Raw genomic sequence first — 27,856 nt, 5'->3', positions numbered from 1 at the left:
CCTTGCCTCCATTTTGGGACACTGCAACTGCTGCCATAGTCACCTGCACCTGGGGATACTGGACAGGGTCTGGAGACATCCCCCAGCCACAAAACTGCACTCCACCAAGCTACTTTTCTGAATGTGCCACCCAATACCACTGTCCGGCCAGACACCCCATCTCTGAAAGCAGCCACCTCCACCTTAGAATACCTTTGTTGCCCTCTCTAGTTGGGGCAACTTCCAGCTTAGGACACCAGCTGGGAGCTAAAAACAATATCAAGGTACCTATAGTCCCCAACTCCCCCCTCTCCCCTGCAGCCACTAACTCAGCACAGTGCCTGAGGCTACATGGCTGGTCCTCAGCTCCCAAGGCCTAGTTATGATCTGCCAGATACAAAACAGCTCTCCGCAGGTGCACAGCCCAAAGAAGGCAGCCCACAAGACCTTGGGAGTGAGAGGTTCCTAACTGGGAAGGAGAAAGGGATGGGGTGAGTGAGATACAATTTAGAGACGAAATTAGAGACCAGGAACTGTGAGGTCTACGGGTCATATAAGGAGATAAGACCAGGTATCCACATCACAAGAGCAGGCCCCAAAGGAGGTCCTTGGGGTACAGTCTCCCATTGGGGAGCAGCAAGTGCTACACACCACTTCCAGGAGTTCCATCCCCAAGACCAACCCTCCCACCTTAAAAACCTTTGCCATCCTAAAGGTGGAGATACCAGCAAACAATAGACAATCCCACGTATTGGATGAGAAGGGAAGCAGGAAAGATAACTGAACTCCAACAGAAACAATCCTTGAATTTTCCTTCAAGGTTTTTTTTTTTTTCTTTTTTTTCTTCTCCCACCCTCACATCCCCAATATTTGTGAAACCAAGTACTTTTCATGGACTAGACTATCCAGGACTGGGAGATCTGAATAATATATTACAGTTGTATTGTATATTCTTTTATCTCCTATTTTTACATTTTGTTTTTCTTAATTTTTATGTTTGTTTATTTGTTGTACTCTCTCTACTGTCTTCCCACATACTTGTCTCCCCCAAATCACTTTCTCTCTTCTACTGCTAGCCAACTTCTTTAGATTGCTCTTTCATGCTTCCTAAGCTCTAATAACTCTATGTCCTCACCTGCTACCTCCTTAACATCTCATCCTATACAGCACCCCCAGTTCTCTCTTTGTCCAACATCAGAAATGGTAGACCTTTTGCAAACCTACTGTTTATGTTGTGGCTAATACGTGAACTTACTATTTCTATATATTGTGACAAAACCATAAATATCTTAATAGGAGCTATTAGGTTTAAGGCTGTATATTGTTTGCATTGGGATCTGTTAATATTGTTCTTCCCCCTTAAAGGAGAGGTATTGGAACCTCGCAGGGACACTATAAGCTTATAGGGTAAGAACTGTAACACTTTGGATCTGCAGTGCTAGAAGGGAAGACACATGAACAACATGAAAGAGAGAGAGAGAGAGAGAGAGAGAGAGAGAAGAAAGTGCCCCAAACAAACCAAGATACTACATTATTAGAATCCATGGCCAGCACAGCAAAAGAAATTACAGAGAAGGACTTCAGGATGTATATAATTAAAATGTTCTGTGAATTAAAGGATGATATAAGGGAGCAAACACAGGCAGCAAAGATTATTTCAAAATCCATGAAATGAAGGAAATAATAAACCAAATTTAAAACTCAATAGAAAGCACCACCAACAGATTAGATCACTTGGAAGACAGAATCTCAGACAATGAAGACAAAATATATAATCTTGAAAATAAAATTGACCACACAGTGAAGATGGTAAGAAACCATGAGCAGAATATTCAAGAATTATGGGATAACATAAAAAGACCAAATTTAAGAATTATTGGGATAGAGGAAGGCATAGAGTTACTAACTAAAGGAATGAACAATCTATTTGATGAAATATCAGAAAATTTGAATACATAATTTTTTTTTAAATCCACAAAATTAAGTTATTTAGTTATATGATAAATTTTATCACCTTGAAAAGAATTAAGTCATATGAGAAACTAGAAAGTTTAATTACAGAGTCACAGGGAAGGCATACATTCTTAAATTAAAATTCATGTTAGCAACATAGCCTTAAATTTAGTTCATGGATGAGTTTGCCTCTATGATTTGTATCTAAAACGTCCCCAAAGCTCACATTTTGAATATTCAGAGATGGGGCTTCTGAGAGATGACTGAGTCATGAGGGTTCTGACCTCATGAATTCATCCACTTATGAACTCATAGATTAATGGGGAATTAGGAGGTAGTAGAAACTCTAGGAGTTAGGGCCTAATTTGAGGAAGTAGGTCATTGGAGGTATGATCTTGAAAAATATTTTTCCCCCAGGCCCCTTCCTCTCTATCTTTTTTCTGCTTCCTGGACACCATGAGGTGGGCAGCTCCCTATTGTTGAGAGCCACAGCCAAAGGGGCCCCAGCAAACTTCCAGCTGCCAGCAAGCTTCAGACTGCCAGCTGATGATTGGTTCACAGTGGCCCCAGCAACATCTAGCTGATTGGCTCCTCTGCGGTGATGTTCATTGGGCTGTTTCCCTGCCCTTCAGACTGCCAGCTGATGATTGGCTCACAGCGGCCCCAGCAACATCTAGCTGATTGGCTCCTCCACGGAGCTGCTCATTGGGGGACTTCTTTGGCTCCGCCCACGCGACCCAGCCAATCGGCCTCAAGAGCAGGAGGATTGTGGGAGGTTGGGAGGTTGTGGTGTGAGGAGAGGCTTGTGGAAGCCGGTGGTGGCAGTTGGGCTCTGAGGGTTTTTTCCCTGGAGCTGTTTTGTTTGGCGTTTGTAGTTCTAAAAATAAAGTTAGTTTCTTTTTGACAAGTGGCTCCTGATTTGTGCCAAGCCAGACTTCGGCACCCTGTCATGATGTTGTTCTGAAGGTCTAAAAACAATGGAGCCAGGTGACTATGAACTGAAACCCCTAAAACCATGAATCAAAATAAAACCTTACTCCTTTAAGTTAATATTCTCAGGTATTTTGTCACAGCAATGAAAACTGACTGATGCATTCTCTTTTTAGAAAAAAAGAAGTAAAGGCAAGCATGCCATCAGCAGATATATTTAAATATGAAGTATTTTCTTTAGAATCTATTAAGAATTAAACTTTTCATTATCTGTCATTTGCTCTGGTCTTGTTTCAGTCACTTAATGTCTCAGATCCTTAGTACCCATAGATTGTGGATAAGTGTTTTCATTCTTATTATTAATAATGCTTTTCTCTAGAGTTTGCTGCCCAAACTGCCTCCCTCCTTACCTAAGGAACTGCACCTCCACTCCCTTTTTTTGAGGGACCCTTCTCACCTCCACAGGGTTTGGAAGGACTATCAGTTACAATGCCCAGCCATGCTGGATACAAGGGTGGACTTATGACTCAGTGACTTATCAGAAAGAGACTTATCTGGAATTCCCAGATTGGAAGTGATATAAAACCCTTCTTTTACTTTGAATTAAAAGTTCTAAGAAAATAACCCCAGAGCTGTCTACTATCATATCCATGTGACATGATTTTAAAGAAGCCAGAGAGAATTTGAAGTCAATTGATGGACAGTAAATATAAGGACAAATGGACCCACATCCAGTTTGACCCTTTGCCTTCCAAGTACAGCAACCAAAATTGCAACATTTTAGTTTAGGTTTTCAGAAACTTGCAATTGAAAAACTCCCAACCAAGTATGTCATTCATTCATTCATCTATTCATTCTCTTATTCAATAGTTTATTAGATTATCATTATCAACAGTTTATTATTATCTGCTAGTTTTATTGGAAATTATATATCATGTTCTTGATATTTATAAAAAAACTAAAAAGTTAGGTTTTGGGGGAAGTTAGAATTACAAGTCTATTTGAATTTTTTTAAGGGTCTTAGATTTGGGGGACAATTTAAGGCTTTCTGGGACAAGGCTCTGAGCCTTGAGTTCCATATTTGAAGTAGCACAGAGCCATGTCTACCATACATCTTATTTTTTTAAAGTTTAAATCCAAAAGTAGTGTGCATTATTTTTTAGGATATGAAAAATATATTAAAAGCACAAACAATGTCTATAGACAAACCAACAAACATTGCTATATCTATTTTCAGTAAGACTTCATTTTGTGAGCAAATCCACATATCTGAAAGTTGAAATTACTTTGAACCACAAAGACATTCTCTTCATTTCCCTCCTCTACTGTCATAAATTAGACAGCTGATGAGGGTATAATAAAGATGCTTCCACTGGTAATCAGAGCAGCATTTTGCTGTGCCTTCTCATTAGGGGCACAGGTTCTGCCTGACAGCCATCAGCCATTAATTAGTTATGTTCAGCAGAAGATAATTGGGAAAGCTGCCTCAGCTGCCACCAAAGCAGTAAAGCATGACACATGTGAGAAATTTTCTATCCTAGTAGCACCAAAGAGGGGGCTGCAGGAACCTGCAATATCTAAGTCAGAAGGCTTAACAAAAGCTCCAATCCCTTCTCCCCACTTATAGAGAAAAGCAACTGATTTATTAGTTTGTTGGTATATTAGTTCCGCTAGAAACTAACCCACTAGATCCTTCTAGAATTTAAGGTCAACTAGTACTATTTAGATCTATCTAGAGTCACCAAGGGCAGCTATGACTAGACCATTTTAGGACTGAGTTAATTAAGACAAGTAGACAATTTCTTATAGCATCCTTGGTCTCAAATTATCACCCCAGTGAGGCATCCCTGATAGCAAATGATTGAACAGGCTTTTGATCACCAAGTTCAAATCCTAAAACTGCTACTCACTGAGTAAACTCTGTTTTGTAAATACTAAAAGTGTTAATAAAACATTAAAGCTTTTCTAACAGTACCTGGCACATAATAAATATTTAATCAATGTTAGCTATTCTCATAATTGTCTATGTATCCAGCAACTATAAGCAAGGCAGTTAAATGCTGAGAGAATTAAATGTTTTCAAATGAAGAAAAATATAAAATGACCAGAAATGTATAGAATATTTCCCACAGATAATTTAAGAATTAGTCTTATAATCTTATTGATATTTGCATCCATAAAGAAATTTTGGCTACATCTCTCTATAAATGAACACAAATTCCTAAATGGTGATATCCTAATTTCTGGCCCTGAATCAGTTTCTTCATTCTTGCTCTTCACACTGATGGAAGCTCATGAAGTCTTTTGGCGATGATGGTGTAGTGTCTTCTTTCAGACTAACCCTCCTACCTACCACATTATATATTCTAGATATTCTATATTCTGCTAAAGCCACTGGAAAGTGACCTAAAGGAGGCAGAATTAGGATAGCATTCAGCACTTAGAAGGAGCAACCGCAGTACGTAAGACACACATTATTCAATTTTTCTCCTGGGGGCACATTCCCATCCAGAGCATGGACGGGGGAAAAAATACCTTATCCTCAGACTGAGAATTCCCCTAGGAGTAAGGACAAAACTAAAGTAAACCTACACACAAAAAGGTTAAAACCAAGATTTCCCAGGCTCAATGTTTTCATTCAGTAACACAACTACCCATTGAACAAAATTAAGCACTTTTCAGAGAAAGACAATGGAGTTCAGATTGTCTATATTGTATTATTCACAAGATTAAGTATGAAATTACAAAAACCCTACACAATTGAAAATTAAAAAAGTATGACCAATAGTCAAGAGAAATATTAGTCAATAAAAACAGGGCAACAGCTAGCCCAGATGTTGGGATTAGCAGGAAATAACTTTGAAATAACTGTAACTATTAAATGATGTGGCTATTTAAATAATTTATAGAAAAATATTGGTAAGATATGGAGGAAAGTGGAGGAATTTTAGGAAATACATGTAATCTGTAGAAAGAAATCAAATAGAAATTCTGTAACCAAAAAAAAATAGAATATTTGAAACAAATTAATTGGCTGGCATTAAATGAAGATTGGCCATCACAGAAAAAAGATTTAGTGAATTTGAATACAAGTAAATAATAGCTATCCAAACAAAAGCACAGAAACAAATTTTTTTAAATAAACAGAATCTGACTTACCTGTGGAATAATATGTGGCATCTAACATACCTGTATTTGGAACAGAAGGAAATAAGAGAAACGAATGGGGAATAAGAAGTATCACTAAAAAAATGTAGGCCCACATTTTTCTATAGTCAAAAACAGGAACTCAAGAATCTAGGAAGCTTAATGAACTCCAAGCAAGCTGAAAAAATAAGTACAACTACATCTGATAACATTGTAAGTAAACTTTTTTACAAAAATTAAAAAGCAGTGAGAGTTTTAAAAAACTTATGACATAAAGGGATCTCATTAATAATGATGGTTTATTTCTCATCAGAAAGAGTACAATCTAGAAGATAATGTGGAAAGTAAAAAAAAAAATTGTCAATCAACCATTCTATCACTAATGAGAACACCTTCCAAATATTTAGGTGAATAAACCTAAATTTGTTTTTTCAAATAAAAAGCTGGCAGAATACGCTGCAAGTGGGCCCCTGTTACAAGAAATGATACAGGAAGTTTTCCAGGCTGAAGAGAAACGATGGTACATACAAATGAATCTACAGTTAGGAAAGAAGAGCCGTAGCAATGACAAATATATGAATAGACGATTTTTTTCCTTTATTGCATTCTTTAAATGTGAATTAACTATACAATGTAAAAATGAAAATACCATATTGTGGGTTTATTTCATATCTAGAGATTAAAAATATAAAAACAGTAGAAAATGTTGGAGAAGTTGTTTACAGAATTATAGTGTTATGAAATTCTGACATTAAGATGAAGAAGGATATATTCAAATTTGATTATAAGTCTACCTCTCCCCATTTCTAGGTATAAAAGTCATATGACATAAATGGATCTTCTTATAATACAATATACATTTTAAAGTTAATTTAAGGTAGAATGTGATTGTCAATGATGCATATTATTATGCCCAGAAAAATTTTGTACAGTAGATTAGCTGCTAATTCAATTTAATCATATTTCCATTAAAACTATTTAAGAAACATCATATGAAATCTACTTTAAAAGTAACACACCTCACTGGAAAGCACTATAAAATGATAATAGGATATAAATATTTTCAATATTTATTAAAAAATAAGGTTTTCCTCTAAGTTATTCAAGAATGTTCCAAATCATTCTCTCTCTTATGGATTCAGACTGAATCAAAGAGATGTATTTGACTGAAAAAGGTAGGCAAAAGTGCCCTCAAACTTTCAAATTTGATTATAAGTCTACCTCTCCCCATTTCTAGGTATAAAAGTCATATGACATAAATGGATCTTCTTATAATACAATATACATTTTAAAATATGAACATTTTAAGATTTTTCAAGATGGCAGAAAAGAGGAGTTCACATTCCTGGCTGCTTCATGGTGTGAAATCAAGAGAGCAGATCGGCAGCTTCTCTGCAAGGTGTGTGAACAAAAAAAGTGGGGGCGGGGCCTTTATTGGAATTTAAAGCTGGACATCCAAAGCAGACCAGGGATGTGGAGGTTGGATATAATAAAATGAGGAAAAAGTCCTCAGCCACACAGCCCCTACCACAGCCAGAAACACCATCCAGAGCAGAGCCTCCCTGAGCACAGGGAATTAAGGAAACTTGAATTGGGGGGGGGGGGGGGGCTTGAGACATGTGTGGGTACAGAGCATTTAAAACCTGTCTTTCAGGTTTGTTAGACCTTGCCTAACAAACCTGAAAGACACACTGCATGATATCTGTGTTCAGGGAAAGAAGCCACCATCTCTCCAGGCACCTTGCAGAGGACAAAAGAAGGAACCATTCTGCAGCCATGGTGTGGGAGTGAGCAGCTGAGGAAGCCGATTCCTGGCAAACCCGAGTTTGGCCCAAAATACAGGCCCAGTAAACACATACTACATGACATGTAGTGTGCGGAAGTGACCAGGAGAAAATCAAACATGGAGAGAGGTTTACAAAGGGGACAACTGGTATGGAAACCCACTGGCTCTATGGCTCCCCGTCCAACTGCTTACAGTCCAACCGCTTGCAGGACTGGCTGGGAGAGAAGCGCCTGGCCAGGAATTCACAAGGGCGAGGGTGGGGGAGATTGTTTGGAGACTGAACCCAAGACCAGGAATCATGGGATTAGCAGGTGATGTGGGGGACGAAGAATTGGCTCCCCTAACACATGAGTGGAACCCAGGGAAGATCTCCGAGATACTGTCTTCCAGAGTGAACCAGCAAGTACTGGGCACTGGAGATTCAGTGATTTGAAAATCTCCAGACCAACTGGCATTCAGTGAAGAGCCTGGAGCCACCTAAGCCTACGCCCTGCCTCCAGGAATTCCACTGATGGAATTACCTCCTCACTCCAGCAAGCCAGAGGGTGGAGCATCACTCTCCAGAAGATCCCACCTACAACTGCTGAGAAGACAATCTGAGAATCTTTTGAACTCCCACAAAAAGAATTCTTTCACTTTTCATCAATATTTTTTTCTTTACTTTCTTTCTTTTAAATTCTTTTTCTCTGCTTAATTGTGACCTTGAAGATACATGAATGCTTACAAATTTTCATGTTTTTTGTTTCTCATTTTTAGCATTTTTGAAGCCAGTTATTTTTCATGACTTAGGTTTTTGTGAAAAAAAGATGTTTGATTAGTATATTTTAGTTTGTTTTTTTATTTTTATTTAAGTTTCTAATATATATATATATATATATATATTTAAGTTTCTAACACACACACACACACACACACACACACACACGGGCACACACACACATTTCTCCTACCTATTTTCCTCCATTCTCTCTTTTCTTCTGCTAACAGCCAATCTCTATTGTTCTTTCACTCTTTCTTTAAACTTTTACTCTGTCTTCTCATCTTCTCCCTCAGAATCTTCACCTCTTATATCACTTCTCTTCTCTCCCTGTCCATCATTTAAAACTGTAAACCCTTTTGCAAACTTGCTGTTTTTATTATAGGCAATAAGTGATCACATAATTTCTGACTAATATGATAACTAATATTATACATGTCATAGTAGGAATTATTTTAATTATGTATATTGTCTGCATTCCTTGTTGATATTATTTGTCTCACCCTAAATAGTGAGGTACTGGAAACATCCATGGACATTATAAGCCCACATGGTAAAAACTGTACTGCCTCAGCTCCATACTGTTAGAGGGGTTGACATACAACATAAAAAAGCAAGGGAACAAAACAGCCCAAGATACTCCAATAACAGAATCCATTGATATTGCAGTGGAAGAAATGTCAGAGAAGGAGTTTAGAATGTACATAAACTGATCTGGAAAGTAGATTTCATTCATAAGGAATTAAATCAGAGAGAAAATACAGGAAGTGAATGATCACTTCAATAAAGAGGCAGAGATTCTGAGGAAAAGAAATAAGCAGAAATCCTCAAAATGAAGGAAACAATAAACCAAATTAAAAATTCAACAGAAAGTATCACCAATAGACCACTTGGAACACAGAACCTCAGGCAATGGAGAAAGGACATATAATATTGAAAATAGAGTTGACCACAGAAAGAAGATGTTTAAAAACCATGAACAGATCTTCTAAGAAGTATGGAATAACACAAAAATACCGAATTTAAGATCTATTGGGATAGATGAAGGTGTGGAAATCCAAACCAAAGGTATGAAATAAAATAATGAAATAATATCAGAAGGTTTCCCAAATCTAAAAAATAAAATGAAATATCAAATACAAGAGGCTTAAAGAACACCAAATGTACAAAATTTACAATAGACTCACACCAAGGCACATTATAATGAAAGTGCCTAGCATAAAGACTAAGGATAGAATTTTAAGGGCAGGGAGAGAAAAATATCAGATTACATATGGAGGAAACCAATATGAATCTCAGCTGATTTATCAACCCAGACCCTCAAAGCTAGAAGGTTCTGGAATAACACATATGAAGCTCTAAAAGAAAATGGATGCCAACCAAGAATCCCATATCCAGCAAAATTAAGCTTTAGATTTAAATATGAAATAAAACCTTCCATGATAAGCAAACATTAAAAGAATTTGCAACTAGAAAGCCTGCACTACAGAACATTATCAGCAAAATATTCCATGAGGAGGAAATAAAAAATGAAAAAGTAAAAACCAATGAAGGGAGGAACTACACTAAAGGAATGACAATCAAGGGGGGAAATATTTCAAATTAAAAGTAGAAATAAAGTGACCAGTAATACAAATTATATCTCAATAACAATCTTGAATGTTAATGGCCTAAACTCAACAATCAAAAGACACAGACTGGCAGATGGATTAAAATATAAGAACCAACAGTATACTGTCTCCAAGAGACTCACCTCATAGGCAAAGACATACAAAGACTGGAAGTGAAAGGATGGGAAAAAACATATCACTCACATGGATCGCATAAACAAGCAGGAGTTTCTATCCTCATATCAGATAAAGTAGACTTCAAACCAAAGTTAATCAGAAGGCACAAAGGAGGACATTTCATATTTCTTAAGGGAATTATACATCAACAGGACATAATAATCATAAATATTTATGTCCCCAAACAATGGAGCATCTATAAATATCAAACAAATCCTTCTCAATTTCTTAACTTTTTTTAGTCATTGATGGTACTTTATTATATTTATTTATATGGGGTGCTGAGAATGAAACCCAGTGTCTCACATATGCTAGGCAAGCACTCAACTACTAAACTACAACCCAGCCTAAACCATTCTCAATTTCAAGAATCAAATTCACCACAACACAACAATACTAGGTGATTTGAACACACTTCTCTCACTATTGGGTAGATCCCCCAAACAAAAACTAAACAAAGAAACTACAGAACTAAATAATACAATAAATAATTTAGACTTAATAGACATATAGAATATTTCATCTATCAATGAGAGAATACACTTTCTTCTCAGCAGCCCACAGATCTTTCTCTAAAATAGAGAACATATCTTATGCCACAAAACAACTCTAAGCAAATGCAAAAAAAAAAAAAAAATAGAGATACCCTGAATTCTATTAGACCATAATGGAATGTAACTAGAAATCAATGATAGAATAAAAAGTAAAAGCTACTTTAACACCTAGAGACTAAAAAATATGCTATTGAATGATGAATGGATAGCAAAATAAACCAGGGATGATTATATATATAATATATAATATATATATGGAGAGACAGAGAGAGAGGAGAGAGATTAGGATACAACATTTCAAAATCTCTGGGACACTATCTATGAAGGCTCTGCAAAGAGAAAAATTCATTGCATTAGGCTCATTCATTAAAATAATATAAAGTCAACAAATAAATGACCTAACGTTACATCCCAAAGCCCTGGGAAGAAAAAAAAAGTACAAATCAACATTAAAAGCAGAAGACAGAAAATAATTAAAATCAGAGCTGAAATACATAAAATTGAAACAAAAAACAATTAAAAAATTCACAAAACAAAAAGTTGGTTCTTTGAAAAAATAAATAAAATTGATAAACTCTAAGCCATGCTAACAAAGGGAAAGAGAGAGAAAACTCAGATTACTGAAATATGTGATGGACAAGGAAATATCATGACAGATACTACTGAAATGCAGAAGATAATTAGAAACACTTTTGCAAATTTATACTCCAATAAAATAAAAAATCTTGAAAACATTGACAAATTTCTAGAGACATATGACCTACCTAAACTGAATCAGGAGGACATACACAATTTAAACAGACCAATTTCAAGCAATGAAATAAAAGATGCCATAAAGCCTACCAATCAAGAAAAACCCCGGACCAAACAGATTCTCAGCCAAGTTTTACAAGACATTCAAAGAATAATTAACACCAATACTCTTCCATGAAATAAAAAAGAAAGGAACCTTCCAAACTCATTCAATAAAGCTGGTATCACCATGATACCAAAATCAGAAAAAGAGACATCAAGGAAAGAAAACTCTAGACCAATATTCCTGATGATTATAGGTGCAAAAATTCTCAATAAAATTCTGGGAAATCACATACGAAAACATAATTAAAAGATAGTACACCATGATCAAGTAGGGTTCATCCCAGGGATGCAAGGTTGATTTAACATACAGAAATCAATAAATGTAATTCATCATGTCAATGGACTTAAAAGACAAGAATAATATGATCATTTCAATAGATACAGAAAAAACATTTGACAAAATACAGCATTCCTTCATGTTCAAAACACTAGAAAAACTAGAGATAGTAGAAACATACCTCAACATCATGTAAAAGCTATATATGCTAAACCCAAGGCCAGCATCATTCTAAATGGAGAAAAATTGAAAGCATTCCCTCTAAAATTAGGAACAAGACAAGGATACTCTCTTTCACCACTTTTATTCAACATTGTCCTTAAAACTCTAGCCAGAGAAGTTAGACAGAAGAAAGAAATTAAAGGGATATGAATAGGAAAAGAAGAACTCAAACTATCACTATTTGCCAATGACAAGATGCCATATTTAGAAGTTCCAAAAAATTCCACCAGAAAATTCTAGAACTAGTAAATGAAGTCAGCAAAGTAGCAGGATATAAAATTCACATCCATAAGTCAAATGCATTTAGAAATACATCAGTGATGAATTCACTGCAAGAGAAATTAGAAAAACCACCCCAGTTCACAATAGCTTCAAAAAATATTTTAGAATCAATCTAACAAAAGAGGTGAAAGACCTCTACAATGAAAACTACAGAGCACTAAAGAAAGATATTGAAGAAGACCTTAGAAAATGAAAAGATCTCCTATGCTCTTGGATTGGCAAAATTAACATTGTCAAAAAGCATTATGCAGATTTAATGTAATTCCTATTAAAATCCTAATGACATTCTCCATAGAAATAGAAAAGGCAATCATAAAATTCATTTGGGAAAATAAGAGACCCAGAATAACGAAAGCAATCCTTAGCAAGAAGAGAGAAGCAGGAGGCATCACAAAACCAGACCTTAAATTATATCACAGAGCCATAGTAACAAAAACAGCATGGTATTGGCCCCCAAACAGATACAGATAGAAGATACAAGACATGGAGACAAACACACATAAATTCAGTTATCTCATACTAGAAAAAGGCACCAAAAACAGAAATTGGACAAAATATAGCCTCTGCAACAAATCGTGGTGGGAAAACTAGAAATCTATATGCAGCAGAATGAAATTAAACCCCTCTCTCTCACATTGCACAAAAATCTACTCAAAATGGATCAAAGACTTAGGTACTAGAACAGAGACCCTGCACCTAATAGAAGTAAAAGTTGGCCCAAGTCTCCACCATGTTGACTTAGGAACTCACTTCCTTAACAAGACTCCTAAATCGCAAGAAGTAAAGTCAAGAATCAAAAATAGGATTGAAGGGCTGAGGCTGTAGTCAGTGGTAGAATACTTACTTCACATGTGTGAGGCCCTGGGTTGGATCCTCAGCACCACATTAAAAATGTAAATACATAAAAAAATATTGTGTTCATTTACAACTAAAACAAAAAGATCTTTTAAAAAAAATGGGATGGGATCAAACCAAAATCTTCTTCACAGCAAAGAAAACAATACAGTGAAGAGAGAGCCTACAGAACAAGAAAAAAAATCTTTTCCACATGTACCTCAGATAGAGCATTAATCTCCTAGATGTATAAAGAACTCAAAAAAACTTATCACCGAAAGATAAAACAACCCTATCAATAAATGGGCTAAGGAGCTGAACAGACACTTCAACATCTCTAGTAATTAAAGAAATGCAAATCAAAACTGCTCTAAGATTTCATCTCACTCCAGTCAGAATGGCAGTTATCAAGAATATAAGCAACAATACATGTTGGTGGGATGTGGTGGGGAAAGCACCCTCATACATTGCTGGTGGGACTGCAAATTGGTGCAGCCAATCTGGAAAGCAGTATAGAGATTCCTTAGAAAACTTGGAATGAAACCACCATTTGACCCAGCTATGATTTATACCCAAAGGTTTAAAATCAGCATGCTATAGAGATGCAGCCACATCAATGTTTATAGCACTTCAATTCACCATAGATAAACTGTGGAACCAACCTAGATGCCCTTCAATAGAAGAATGGATAAAGATACTGTGGTATATACACAATGGAATATTATTCAGCATTAAAAGAATAAATCATGGCATTTGCAGGTAAATGGATGGAGTTAGAGAATATCATGCTAAGTAAAGTAAGCCAATCCCAAAAAAACAAAGGTGGAGGTTTTCTCTGATAAGTGGATGCTACTCCATAATGGAGGGGGGGGCATGGGATGAGTGGAGAAACTTTGGATTGAGCAAAGGGGAAGTAAGGAAGGAGAGAGGTCATGGAGATAGAAAACATGGTAGAATGAGACAGACATCATTACCCTTGGTATATGTATTATTGCATGAATGGTTTGACCCTACTTTGTGTACAACCAGAAGTGAGAAATTGTGCTCCATTTGTGTATAATGAATTGATGAGCAAATAAATAAAAAAACAAAATTGAAGGAAAAAAACTTATCACAAAAAAAACAAATCAATAAATGGCTAAGGAACTGAATAGACACTTCAAAGAAGAGGTAGTACAATCAATCAACAAATATATGAAAAAATGTTCAACATCTCTAGCAATTAGAGAAATGCAAATCAAAACTACACTGAGATTCCATCTCACTTCAGTCCAAATGGTTGCTTCAAGAACAGAAGCAACCATAAATGTTGGCAAGGATGTGGGGGGAAAAGGTACACTTATACATTGCTGATGTGACTACAAATTGATGCAACCACTATGGAAAGCCGTATGAAGATTCCCGGAAAACTTGGAATGGAACCACTATTGACCCAGTTATCCCACATCTTGGTCTTTACCCAAAGGACTTAAAATCAACATACTATATGATGTAGCCACATCAGTGTATAGAGCAGTTTCAATGTATACAGCAGTACAATTCACAATAGGTAAACTATGGAACCAATCTAGATGCCCTTCAACAGATGAATGGATAAAGAAATTGTGTCATATATACACAATGGAATATTACTGAACCTTAAAGAAGAATGAAATGATGGCATTTGCAGATAAGTGAATAGAACTGGAGAATATTATGCTAAGTGAAATAAGTCAATCCCAAAGAACCAGAGGCAAATGTTTTCTTTGATATGTGAATGCTAATTCACAATAGGTGGGGGTGGTATGTGGAGAATAGAGGTATGTTGGAATAGACAGAGAGGAGTGAAAGGTGGGAGAGGGTATGGGGTAGGAATGATAGTAAATGAATTGAACATTATTATCCTATGTGCATATATGATCACACAACCTACATCATGTACAGCCCAAAGAGTAAGAAGTTATACTCCATTTATGTATGATGTGTCAAAATGCATTCTACTATCATGTAATTAGACCAAATTAAACAATTAAAATAAATAAATGAAAAAAAAATAAAATATGAACATTTTAAAAGCAGAACACAAATTTGGATTAGTGATCAAAACTCTCCATGGTGAAACAACCCTGAAAATCTGTAATATTTTGTCATTTATAATAACAAAAAAAGAAAATAGTTATTGAATATTTATTAAGTGCCAAGGATAGGAGTTAAATACAGAAACGATGACAGCCCAGACTCTTCAAGGAACTCTCCATTTAAAATAAGAGAAATAGCCAGGTATGGTGGTACGTACATAAAATACCAATTTGGGAAACTGAGGCAGGAGGATCACAAGTTCAAAGTCAGCCTCAGCAACTTAGAGAGGCCCTCAGGATTTTAGCCAGACCCTGTCTCCAAAAAAAATGGTCTTGGGATATAGCTCAGTGGTAACGTGCCCTGGGTTCAATCTTCTGTACCAAAATAAAATAAGAGAACTGAAACAAATACACATGGAATTATAATACTAGACAGAACATAAAAATTACAAGAAAATTATCAAATTTAAAGAATGATGAGATCATCTCCAGTTCCAGAGATTACAAAAATCTTCCAAGTGTTTGAGATTATCCTTGAAAGGTGAATAGAATGTTTTTAATGAAGAATAAAGGACTGAAATAATATGTACAAGAGTGGGAACCCACGGAGGATGAGAGGGGATGACCCAGTTATTCAGTCTGCCTCTTTAAATAGTGACTCACAGAAGAGTCATCAGAAATAACTTGGACAGGCAAATTGAGGTATCTTGTAAAGGTACCAGTATATCACCCCAAGGATTTAGAACCTGATTCTGTACATTATAGGAAATCATTTTCCACATGCCCAGGGGCTGGCAAATTCAAACTACATTATTGGGGAAGACAACTACAGCAAATGGGCTACAGACTGTACTCAGAGTCCCACAAGAGCATCCTGCTCACCTGGAGGATCATAGCATGCAGAGATTAAAGTGGGATGATAATGGGACAGAAACCAGAGACAATTCCTAGGAAGATCCTGATTGTCTCCAGGGTCGCAGCTTTGCATTAAGCACTGAGTAGCATAGAAAATTGAGTTGTATCTGGTACCATAGAGCTTCACACCCAGTGAAAATTTTTTTTTAAAAAAATCACCAAAATATACCTTTGAATGAAATTGATGCTACAGTGTTCTGCCATCCTTCAGAATATGATCTGGTACCACCCAACCAAGAGTAGTTTACTAGAGAAGACTAGTAACGGCTATGACGTGGCCATAGACTGGTCTAGTGGGATAGAGATATACCAAAAGAACAGATTCGGGTGGGAAAATAAAGTCCAATTTGACAAATGTAAAATCCAGAAAGTTCAACGACTAACTATAGGAAAAAATTCAGATACAACGTCTCGCCCTCAGAGAATCCATTGTGTCCTAGACAGAGCAGAAATTAGGGACTCAAGAAATGGGCAGTGACCACAGAAACAAGTAAGGAAGCAGGCCTTGAGGCACCTCAGGCAGAGCAGCCCTTTTGGAGTTCAGAGCTAAGGCACCAACATAGGAAGAGGTCAGTAGATGACCATAAGGTGAGAGACAGAGCGTACTCCACTACAGAGACTTGCATCTCACAGTCTAGCCAGGTTAACAGGTTCTGAACCACAGAAAACAAAACAGGAAGGTACAAAACTGAGGTACAAATTTGAGGATGGGTGTATGTATGGCTAATCATAAAACCAGAGACGTGTCCAGGTTTGTTCCACAGGCTGGTTTCTGTACCCATGTGCCTATTAGTGTACAGTTCCCCCTGGCCTCGGCTTTGCCCACACCTGCCCACCTATCTCACCTACTCCCTTTGAGATAAATCTTGACCACATGACTGTCCAATGACCCCTTGTGGTGCTAGTAAGGGGTGCCAACAGGTGGCTTTTTATGTTTATGCCTCATCCTCTCTTCCAAACTCTAACCTCTATTCCATGCTCTGACAAACCAGAGAAGTTTTGTACCACTCATTTTCAATTGGATTTTATCCTGTTATACTGAGTAAAACCGGACATATTCCAGTTCATATTCCAGCTAGTAAATAGAGAAAGAAGGTTTTTAAAAGAGAGAGAGGAGAGAGAAAAGAGGGGAGGGAGCAGAAGAAACAAACAAGCAAGTAAAGAAATAGCCACTATTTGTCAATCAGTTTCTGACCTAGTCCAGAAAGCAAGTCATTCAGCATAAAGCTTAGAGTCGTACGTACTTCAGAATATTTGCATAACCCACCTCTTGGTGATGCTTCAGTATAAGGCTAAGAAAAAGGGCTTTCTCATTTATCCCTAAAATAAGGAGGAAAGAGGGAAACATTGCATAAGTAAAAAAGATGCCTGAAATGAATGACAAATATACAAATTCAACTCCATCTTTTTGGTCGAATGAACCTAATGTATCTGGGAAACAAAGTAAGTATTAAATTCATACACAGATCTGTGGGCCTGGTACAAATTTAAAAAGTTAATAATAAGGAATATGTTGGAGTAAGAATGTGAGCTCTGAAATTGTCTGTTTCAAGAGTTGAGCAGTCTGACTTGATGAACTAATGAGTATTAGACTTGATGTTATAAAATTGCAAGTGATCCATCTGGTTAGACACTCTGGTTCCAGATCTAAAAGTGAAAACTTGGCTTCTTCTTTTTTAATACTTTAGGGAAAGAATTTTGTCAACAGCATGATAACATAGAAATGTGCTATTCTGCACTTCTGATTCTCCGCTGAGTGAGAAACTGTACTGAGAAAGATAAAAAGTGAAATTTGGAAACATGAACAAAACCCTAGGAATATAAATTAGTATTCAACTGAACTCAGATAACTTGATTTTCCACAGTATTTGAAGACCTCTCAGCAGAAAATAAAGTTTTCAACATTGGCAGAGAGCTACAATTTTTTTTTAAGTTTAAGAACTAAAATTGTCTTTTGGATTTAAAACTACATTTTTGGTTAAAGCAACAGAATCTACATCTGGTTATCTTAAGCAAAAAAAGCAATTTGATGGAAAGATTGAGGGCTCATAGAATAAAATCAAGACTGGAAAATCTTATTTTGAAAACAAGAAATAACAAGGGGACCTGCTGCGCAGTGAGAATTTTAGCCCAGATTGCAGAGCAGCATCAGCCCAAACCACAGGCCATCACCACTGCTGCTTATAAATGAATCAACCTACTCCGTCTTCAGATTTTTGAGGTAATTTCAAGATGGAAAATTCCAGGAAGAATATCTAACTGGCAATTCCCTGTGAAGTACAGAAATAGTTACAAACTGATTTCTTTACCTTTCAAAAAGGAAGGCAATTTCCACCTAGACTACATATGACTGGGAGTTCCAAAAATGGAGAGTGAAGCTCAGTTAATGTTCCATCACTGTAACAAAATGCCTGAGAAAATCAACTGAAATGAAAGAAAGGTTTATTTGGGCTTACAATTTTGAATGTTTCAACCCATGGTCACTTGGCCTTTGGGGCCTGTGGTAGCATAGTACCTCATAGCAGCAGAGAAGGCTGCTCACCTCATAGTGGCCAGGAAACAAAAGAAAGGACGGACCAGGGTCTCAATATCCCCTTCAAGGACATGCTTCCAATGATCTAACTTCCTTCCAGTAGGCCCCACATCATGTGGGTTCCACAGAATGGCCTTTGGAGGACATTCAACATCCAAACCATAGCCTGAGGTGTGTATGGGAAGGGTTATTAAATACTGAACAGTGAAAAAAATCACATGTTCCCTATAGTCTACCCTTTTAGTCCACAAATGTTTTATATACCTAAGAACAATCTCATTCCAAGGAAATACCTAAATTAAGTAGTTACTCTATTCCTGCCTTAATCCCAGGCTCTCTAGTTGCTTTTTTCCATATCTGAAACATGTAACCTAAATACAAATATATGCACAAATAATGTGTCCTATAAAGTACAGGGAAAAGAGAAATAAAAAGAAATCAGTTAAAATGTTTACAGGGATTAACTGGTGGTAGCTGTAGGCAGGTACGGTGTTGCTAAAGAAAGTGGGTCCCTGGGGGCATGCCTTTGGAGTTCATATTTTATTCTTGTTGAGCAGAGCTCTCTTTGTCTGCTTCCTGGGACCTTGCTTTCAGGTGCTTTCCTCCATCACAATCTTCTGCCAGATGTGCCGCCTCACCTCTGGCCCTGAGGAATGCAGTTGCCCGTCTATGAACAGAGACCTCGGAAACCATGAGCCCCCAAATAAACTTTTTCTCCTCTAATTGTTCTTTTCAGGTCCTTAGATCACAGCAGCAAAAAAAGTACAGGGTATTTGCAGCAAGCAAATCTAAGGTTTTTATTATAAAATCAAAAAGCAATGAAAGCCCACAGAAATTATTGGGTGGGATTTGGATTATAAAATAGATTAAAAAATATAGTCAAGGACAGTTTAGATAATGTCAGTGCCAGTGCAGTGGTGGCAGCAATGGCACTACAGGACCATTTGACAAGCAAGGTGGAAGATTAGCCTATTGAAAAATTACCTGTCTTGCTCTCAGCTACAGGGTTGCTCCCCATTCCTATATCCCCATAGTTTAGGATGTAGTGTGGCCTTGGTATCCCTGAGATTGGGGGGAGGGGGGCTGGGAGATGTTAACCACCCTTTGTGGGATTGTAGAACATCATAGAGGATTGTCAGGAGGGGACTCTGCCAAGAAGGCAACTTTTAGATAAATTGATATTTTCACATCCTAGGTCTATTGGGCATTAAGCAGGACTGTCACAAAATGGAGAGTGTGGGTGGAAAAGGCATAGCCCAGTCACCGTTAAGTTGTTCTGTTTGGGGATGAGAATGGGGACCCACACTTTACAGCATCGTATGACCATTCCCAGTATAGGTCCTGCCACTCCAGATAGACAAAAACTAAGGAGACTTGGGTGCCTGCACTAGAGCGACCAACTAACTGTCCCAGCTGGCTCAAGACAGTGGAATTCCCTGGACTCAGGACCTTCTCAGGAGTCCTGGACAAATCTAATTTGTCACCCTGGTCTTGAAGATCTGTTCGCAAGAAGGGGGAGTTTCTACGAGGGCTCCCTATTTGAAATGCAGTAATGCAACAGCAGCTCACCTGGATGCACAACCAGAACCACAACCATTTTCCTGTACTGAGTAAGTTCTAGAGGTACCCACACAATACAGGGAAAGGAGAAGAAACTGGATTTTTTTTTCCTAACTAAGCAGGTAAAGACTTTCTGTTGAGTCAGAAAAAAAAAATTTAAAAAACCCAACGTGACATTTTAGTATATGCAATGGTGTGGAGTAATTCCTTTCTCTTCAAATAATAATATTAAGTCTTTTGAGCCCTTGGTATGTGTTAGGCACAAAGCTAGTAATGGACATGCATTATGTCAATTAATTTTCACAACATTCTTAAGGGCTCAGTACTATAAATATGTCCATGTACAGTTGAAGACACTGAGGCTTAGAAAGGTTAAATAACTTACATAATCTTATACTGCCAGATGTGAATGATGGAGCCTGATAGATTTTCAAAGTCTATACTTAACCATTTGCTAAACAATATTGTCTTATTTATAGAGTAAAATGGATAGACAGGACTAAAATTTGTGGAAAGCTACATGACTTCTTTTTACCTGGTAATATTCATAACCCATCATATCCATTATTATTTAAAATATTTTTAAAGACTAGCAAAACACTGGCAGTCTTACCGAACAGTCCCTGGCTTGATAGAGGGGAATTCACTTATTAGGGTTCTTATCAGTGGCACAAACTTTTGTCTCTCGTCAGAAACTTAATGCAAACTAAGAATGATTACAATTACATTCTAAACTACATTTAAAAAAAAACAACAACTTTGTATCACCTTCCTAACAGCACTGCTCACTTTATCAAAACCCACCTATATCTCTGCTCTCCTGCAATCACTCAGCACCTATTCAAAGCCATCACCCTCTGTTGAGTTACAAAATAAAAAAATAAACAAAAAACCCAACACGTGACACTTTAGTATATGCAATGGTGTGGAGTAACTCCTTTCTGCCACTTTTAGATAAATTGAACTCATACAGGAGCCTGATTGCAACCTCTCTGAGGACAAAACCACTTATTAGACCTTCACTACAATACAAGATTGGCTTATCTGTTTTATAGGCAGTGTACATTTTACAGGAATAACATGTCAAGTGGAGAACTTAGAATGGAAATAGTGGAAGTTATTATAATGTTCTCAGCTCTTACGTGCTTTAGAGAAAACAATCAAAGCAGACCTTTAAATGTCTGCAATCTCAATGTTGCCTGAGTAGTGGCTTCAAAAACATCAGTAAGTTGTAATGTCACAGGAGAAGCATTCAAAAACAAGACATTAATCTATCCCAGAGTCAGTGACGTTTTCTTTTTGTCATAGAGCCTGAGACAGTTAACATGCTCAGAGTTAACTTCCAGAGCAGCTGAGGATGGGTCTTATTTCATTGTTTAATGTTGGTGCTCTCCTCACACTGGGGCAGACAAGATAGGGATGCAGAAGTTGGGAAGCATGGCTATAACCCCATGGCATCAGGCCAAGCACATTTGACAAACCAGCAGGTGTTTACCTAAAGTACCATGGCAAGTTCTAGTTTTGAGGTAGTAGTAGACACAGTATTCAGGTCTCCTTCCAAAGAGTCTGCTGAGGAGAGAACAGACAGCCCCTAGCTGCCCTGCCTTTGCATCCACCACTGTGGGGACTGGGACAAGATTTCCTCGGGACAGTTGCAGCCCATAACTGAGCCTGGCTGGGCTCTGAGTGCCAACCCATTGCTGCACAATGTGGGCTCTTCTGAAGACCAACCATTGTTTGGGGACTTCCTATCTGCCTGGCCCACACTTTCTAAGGGACACTGTCAATTCTTCTTACCTAATTCTCTTTCTCCTTTCTTAAATGCAAACCTATAGTGTAGCCTGACACAGAACTGATCCACAGAAATAGAAATCGAACCTACCCACATTGCAAATGTTTAAGAGTCCTCAATTGTTATTGTCTCCCTGTTTGGCAGTGCAGGTCCCAAAACTCTTACTATCTACTCCTGCTCTATCTACCCTTATCTTTCACAGATACTACCTTCCAAAAGCCTTACATGACCAATTTTGCCTTAGTATCTACTTCTCAGAAAATAGGAAGTGACACAATTTACTTCGTCATTTCAGGTGCAAATACCATTATCAGATGTTGACACTGCAATCATATCATGCTCTTGCTCCTGTTTGTGGCCACCCTTCATTCAAGTGAAAATCTCTCTTCTTGATTTTCATTACCTTCATGATATCACTGCATTTTACATAGCCAGCTTTACCTAGAGCGCTCCCATACACACTTTGCTCTAACCAGGTCTGTCTCCTTACTGCCTCCAAATACTCCAACCTCACTTCACACCACCTTCAACTGCTCATGCTGTACCTATCTTCTTTCCACTGGATCTGTTCAAGGTTAATATTTTTTAATTATCAAAACTCATATTGCCTATTTGTACATTTATATATTCGAAAATTATGTGTGGACACCACTGGTATATTCATGTATGAAGTTACATACGTAAAATTTCCAGAATACAAATGGAGGTGTACTATTTACCCCTAATGTTTATCAACCAGCATTATTTATTCAGGATGGACTTAGTCAATGGACAATAAACACGGGTGAACACAAGAAAGTAGAGACAGTTATTCCTGTTGTCAAAATGCTATGTACCAACTTAGTTAGCTACGGCACCCAGTTGTTTAGTCAATCAATAGTTTAAATGTTGCTGTAAAGGTATTTTGAGACATCATTAACATTTACACTTACAATCAGTTGATGTTACAAAAAGCGCATGACCCTCTGTAATATGGATGATCCTCATTCGATCAGTTGAGAGACGTCAGTATAACAAAGACTGAGTTTTTAAGAAGAATAGATTTTTTTAAGATAAGTGATTTAAAAAGAAAACAAATAGTTAATTTAAGAGTCTGTAAAGACAGCAAAGAGCAGTGTTGGATTTTGGTGAGGTCACTGGCTCTCTGACGGCTCTTTGTTGGTCCCTAAGGGCATCACTGGCTGTCCTGACCCAGGATGTGGCCTATGGTGTTCCAGTGAGTTCCCAGGGCATGTCGGGCAGGTTCCCTGGGGAGTGGACACCAGGGGAATGCACACATCATCATGGCTCACGTAGGGCACTGGCCTCTGTGGGGAAAGCACCCGTAGCTATAGGGCAGCCCCCTAATCCTTCCTGGCCTGCCAGCCCAGCCAAACAGAAGGGTGGAACAGGAAAGGAAGAAGGGATTCTGCCTCAAGACTGAACTTAGAAATTCTGCCAGAGTCTCCCGTCTGTTAGCCTGGCCAGAAGATTCCAGACTCAAGACTGAAACACAAACTCTTGACTGAATTTCTATTCACCCAGCCTGCCTTACAGACTTTGGACTTTCTTATCTCAACAATCCCCTGAGCCAATTCTCTAAATAAGTTTCTATCTCTATAGATATATCCTCTTGGTTCTGCTTCTCTGCATAGCTCTAATGCTCAAGAGTTGTTCTTTCTGTTGTTACAATAAAACAGGAAAACTTGCAAAGTTGAATAACAGCACAAGGCAATAATATGTTGCCATAATAAATCATTAAATTGTAATTGTTAGGTTTAAACTACAGACCCCACATGCTCAGGTGTTCAGAAGGAAGATAAATCATAAGGGATTAGAGATCTGAATGGAAGCCCAAATACAAAAGCACTTGGTGCTTTGAAACTATTTAGCATTACAAAACTAATGTGTTAACATCCCAAACTCATCTTTTTTAAAAGCACATCCTACATTTGGTCTATCTCAGCTTTTGATAAAGCATGTTTCTGCTGAGATAGAAGAGAGGAGAAAGCATGACCTAGTTAAACTCAGGCAAACTAATCTTGCAAGTTGATCAAAAAACTGCTTGGCAAAAATTCCCTTGTTAAAGTATCTTGAGGATACCTCAGGAAAAATTGACAAAGTCCCAATCTAAATTGGGACAGTAAACTGTGATTTTCCAATGTTATACCAAAAAAAGACTGTGTCATTTACTTCATTAGAGAAGCAATTTTATTGTAACATGGCATTTTTTTGAAAAGGGTAACTTGTTTCATTTTTCTATTTTTCACCCTTTTTACCACACTCTCACCCACTTCTGCAAAACATTTTTAAATTTGGCAAATTATGCTTTACCTTCCCTTTACATCCCAGCAGACAAAATTGAGGTCTGTGGTTGTTTAATCATAATCAATTGATGGGATTCACAACCAAAAGACAAGATTAATAATGCAGCAAACAATTTCAAATAAAAAGCATAATGTTTGATAAAGGACTACTAACCAAAATATGCAAAGAACTCTTAAAGCTTGCCTCCAATCCCAGCACCTTGGGAAGCTGAGGCAGGAGGATCATAAGTTCAAAGCCAGCCTCAGTAATTTAGCAAGCCCCTAAGCAACTTAAGACCCTGTCTCTAAAAACAAGATTTTAAAAAAAAAAAACCAAAAAACTGGGGTTGCAACTCAGTGGTTGAGCACCCCTAGGGTTCAATCCCTGGTACCAAATAAGTAAATAAATAAATAAATAAATAAAATAAACAAAAATTCTTAAAATAATAAAAAAGAAGCTGAATTTTTTAAATATGGGAAAGGACCTGAACAAATACCTAACCAAAGAAGAGAAGATATTCAATATGGCATGTTATTAAGGAATTGTAAATTGGAACACCAATGATATATTACTGCATACCTATTAGAGTGGCCAAACCCAAAACACTGACAACAGCAAAGGCTGTTGAGGATGTGGACCAAAAGGAACTCTCACTTATTGCTTTGGGAAATGCAAAGTGGTACAGCAACTTCGGAAGACAGTTCAGCAGGTTCTTCCAGAATGAAATATTCTTACCACTTAATTTAGCAATTCCACTCCTTGGTACTTACCCAAACAAATGGAAAACATATGTCTACACAGAAACATACGTATAGATGTTTATAGCAACTTTATTCATAATTGTCAAATTTTGGAAGAAACCAAAATGTTCTGAGTGAATGGAAAAACATCCAGACAATGGAACGTTATCCAACACTAAAAGAAATGAGTTACTAAGCCATGAAGAGACATGGAGGAAACTTAAAGGCATATTACTAAGTGAACAAAGTCAATCTGAAAAGGCCACATACTGTATGATTCTAACCATAAGACATTCTAGAAAAGGCAGATCTTTGGAGACAGTAAAAAGATTAGTGGTTGCCAGGACTTACAGAGGAGGCAGGGATGAGCAGGCAGAGCACAGAGGAGTTAAGATACTACAATGGCAGATCCAGGTCACTATAGATTTGTCCAAACCCATAGAATGCACAATACCAAGCATAAACCCTAATCTCATCTATGGATTTTGGATGATTATGATGCACCCATGCAGGTTTGCCATTTGTTACAAAAGTACCACTGTGATTCAAATGGGAATGGGGGGGGGTCTGTGAATGGGTGGGGGCAGGGTTTACACAGGATTTCTACTCGATTTTGCTGTGAATATAAATCATCTTTAAAAATAAGGTTTAATAATTTTTCAAAGTCTGATGTTTTATCTCAACTTTGAAAAATAACCTGTGAGCAGTCTATTGACCAGGGCTCTCAAATTTCACAAAGCCCTGAATAACAATATCTTCACTTGCCCTCCTTCAGAAAGCCTTATAATTTCAAATTCATTCACAATTCTCATAACCATGAATCTCCTCACCCTCTTTCTCTCTCACCTCAAATTCTTTGTTCATGGAAGAATGGGAGAAAATCAATTTAACTATGAGGTTTAAAATTTCAGGTGAATGACTGAAATTTCTATGAAATAAGAAGCATAATAATTTAAAATCCCAAAGGTGCATGGAGGATTTGTCTAAGATCACAGCACTCTCTGGGCATTTACCTATTCTGAATTGTCACCATTAACCCTTCCCATCCATCATCTGGAGTCCAGCATGGTCACAGAGTGTCCCATTTCTGAAAACATCATGGGTAAGTGGCAAGTCAGGTGCTACTAGTCAAAATGACCCATATCTATGAATTCCAGACTTCGCAATAGCCACTAGTGATTGTGAAAATAAGTTTTTTCTATGAACTGAGTCTAGATCTCACCAGACATTCCTCTCAGTGAACAGGCCAGCAGGTCTAAGGTTCTTAGTGCATAAGGAACGCACACTTCCACAAGATTGGAATCTGTAGCTTACCACCTGTATTTGCCCTCCAAAATGTGAGCAAGACAGCATTACTAAAGTGCTCTTATAGCAAATCAGTTCCCTGTGCCTGGGACAACCCAAGGTTATACCATTTTTTTCCAGAAAATTATTAATAGTTTCATGTTTCACCCTTGAGAACATTCCATTTGGAGCAATAAATAATGTCACCCTCTCTATGAGTGAGGTTGATCCAATATTTTGACAAACTTTTAACTGAATGTCATGAGAGGAATCCAACATCTACAGCTAGTGCATTAGCCAGGGTTCTACAGAACAGATACAATGTGTATAATCAGAGAGAGAGAGCTTTGTTTTCAGGAATTGGGCCATATGTTTATAGAAACCAAGAGATCTAAAAATTTCTGGGATAGGCCAACGGGCTGGAGACTCATGAAGAGCCGCTGATGCAGTTTTAGTTCAAGACCTTCTGCTAGAAGAATTCAGCCTTTGTTTCTTTTAAGCCTTCAACTGATTAGATGAGGTCCACCCATGGTTAGCAATACTGGACCCCAAATCCACCAATTTAAATATAAATCTTGGGCTGGCTGGGGATGTGGCTCAAGCGGTAGCGCGCTCGCCTGGCATGCGTGCGGCCCGGGTTCCATCCTCAGCACCACATACAAACAAAGATGTTATGTCCGCCGAAAACTAAAAAATAAATATTAAAAAATTTTAAATAAATAAATAAATAAATATAAATATAATCCTAAACACTCTCACAGAAACATCTAGAATAATGTTTAACCAAATATCTAGTTTATACATGGCCCAGCTAAGTTGACACATAAAATTAACTATCAGAGCTACTAACCTGGACCTTGAGCAATCTCATCTCTTTAACTGAAGTTCCCTTCAGTTCAGTGCTGTCAGATTATGTTGGACTTCTGTGCCTTCCTAAGAAAAGGGATGACAACATCTCTGTTTTGATGAAGAATGTAATGGGGCTACAAGAATAAACATTTACATGTTGAGTGAATGTAATCCAGAATGTAAACAGCTCTCCACTGAAAGGATGATGGATTCTGTTTTAGTAGGAATCTACAGGGCCCGCCCATTCTCATGTATCCTGAGCTCAGAGAGCAAACTCTACTCTTAATAAACTTTTCTTTTGTGCAGAAAATCCCTTAAAGAAGGGTTTTAGAGAAAGCTCCTGGTGCAAGGCAGTAGTTTGCCATAAGGTAGAGTGACCCTTCAATTTGTCAGCCAAACAAGGATACTTTTAGAGCCAAGGAGTCTTAAAAATAATTAAGAGGTGTTGGTTGATCCACAGCCTTTGCAAAGGGA

The 27,856-nt window shown here is 37.5% G+C and overlaps 1 protein-coding gene across 1 annotated transcript in view; it reads left to right on the top strand.

Annotated features, from left to right (window-relative positions):
• Positions 1 to 330: 330 nt before the first annotated feature.
• Positions 331 to 27,856, top strand: part of Smlr1 (small leucine rich protein 1) — an 84,094-nt gene continuing 56,568 nt past the window's right edge. The window contains exon 1 of the mRNA XM_078018505.1: positions 331 to 470. Coding sequence (XP_077874631.1) covers positions 331 to 470 — 140 coding nt within the window. The remainder of the gene's footprint in view (positions 471 to 27,856) is intronic.

The sequence above is a fragment of the Ictidomys tridecemlineatus genome, chromosome 8, assembly GCF_052094955.1.
Source record: "Ictidomys tridecemlineatus isolate mIctTri1 chromosome 8, mIctTri1.hap1, whole genome shotgun sequence".
Taxonomy (NCBI): Eukaryota; Metazoa; Chordata; class Mammalia; order Rodentia; family Sciuridae; genus Ictidomys; species Ictidomys tridecemlineatus.
This window is presented reverse-complemented; position numbering and strand designations above follow the sequence as displayed.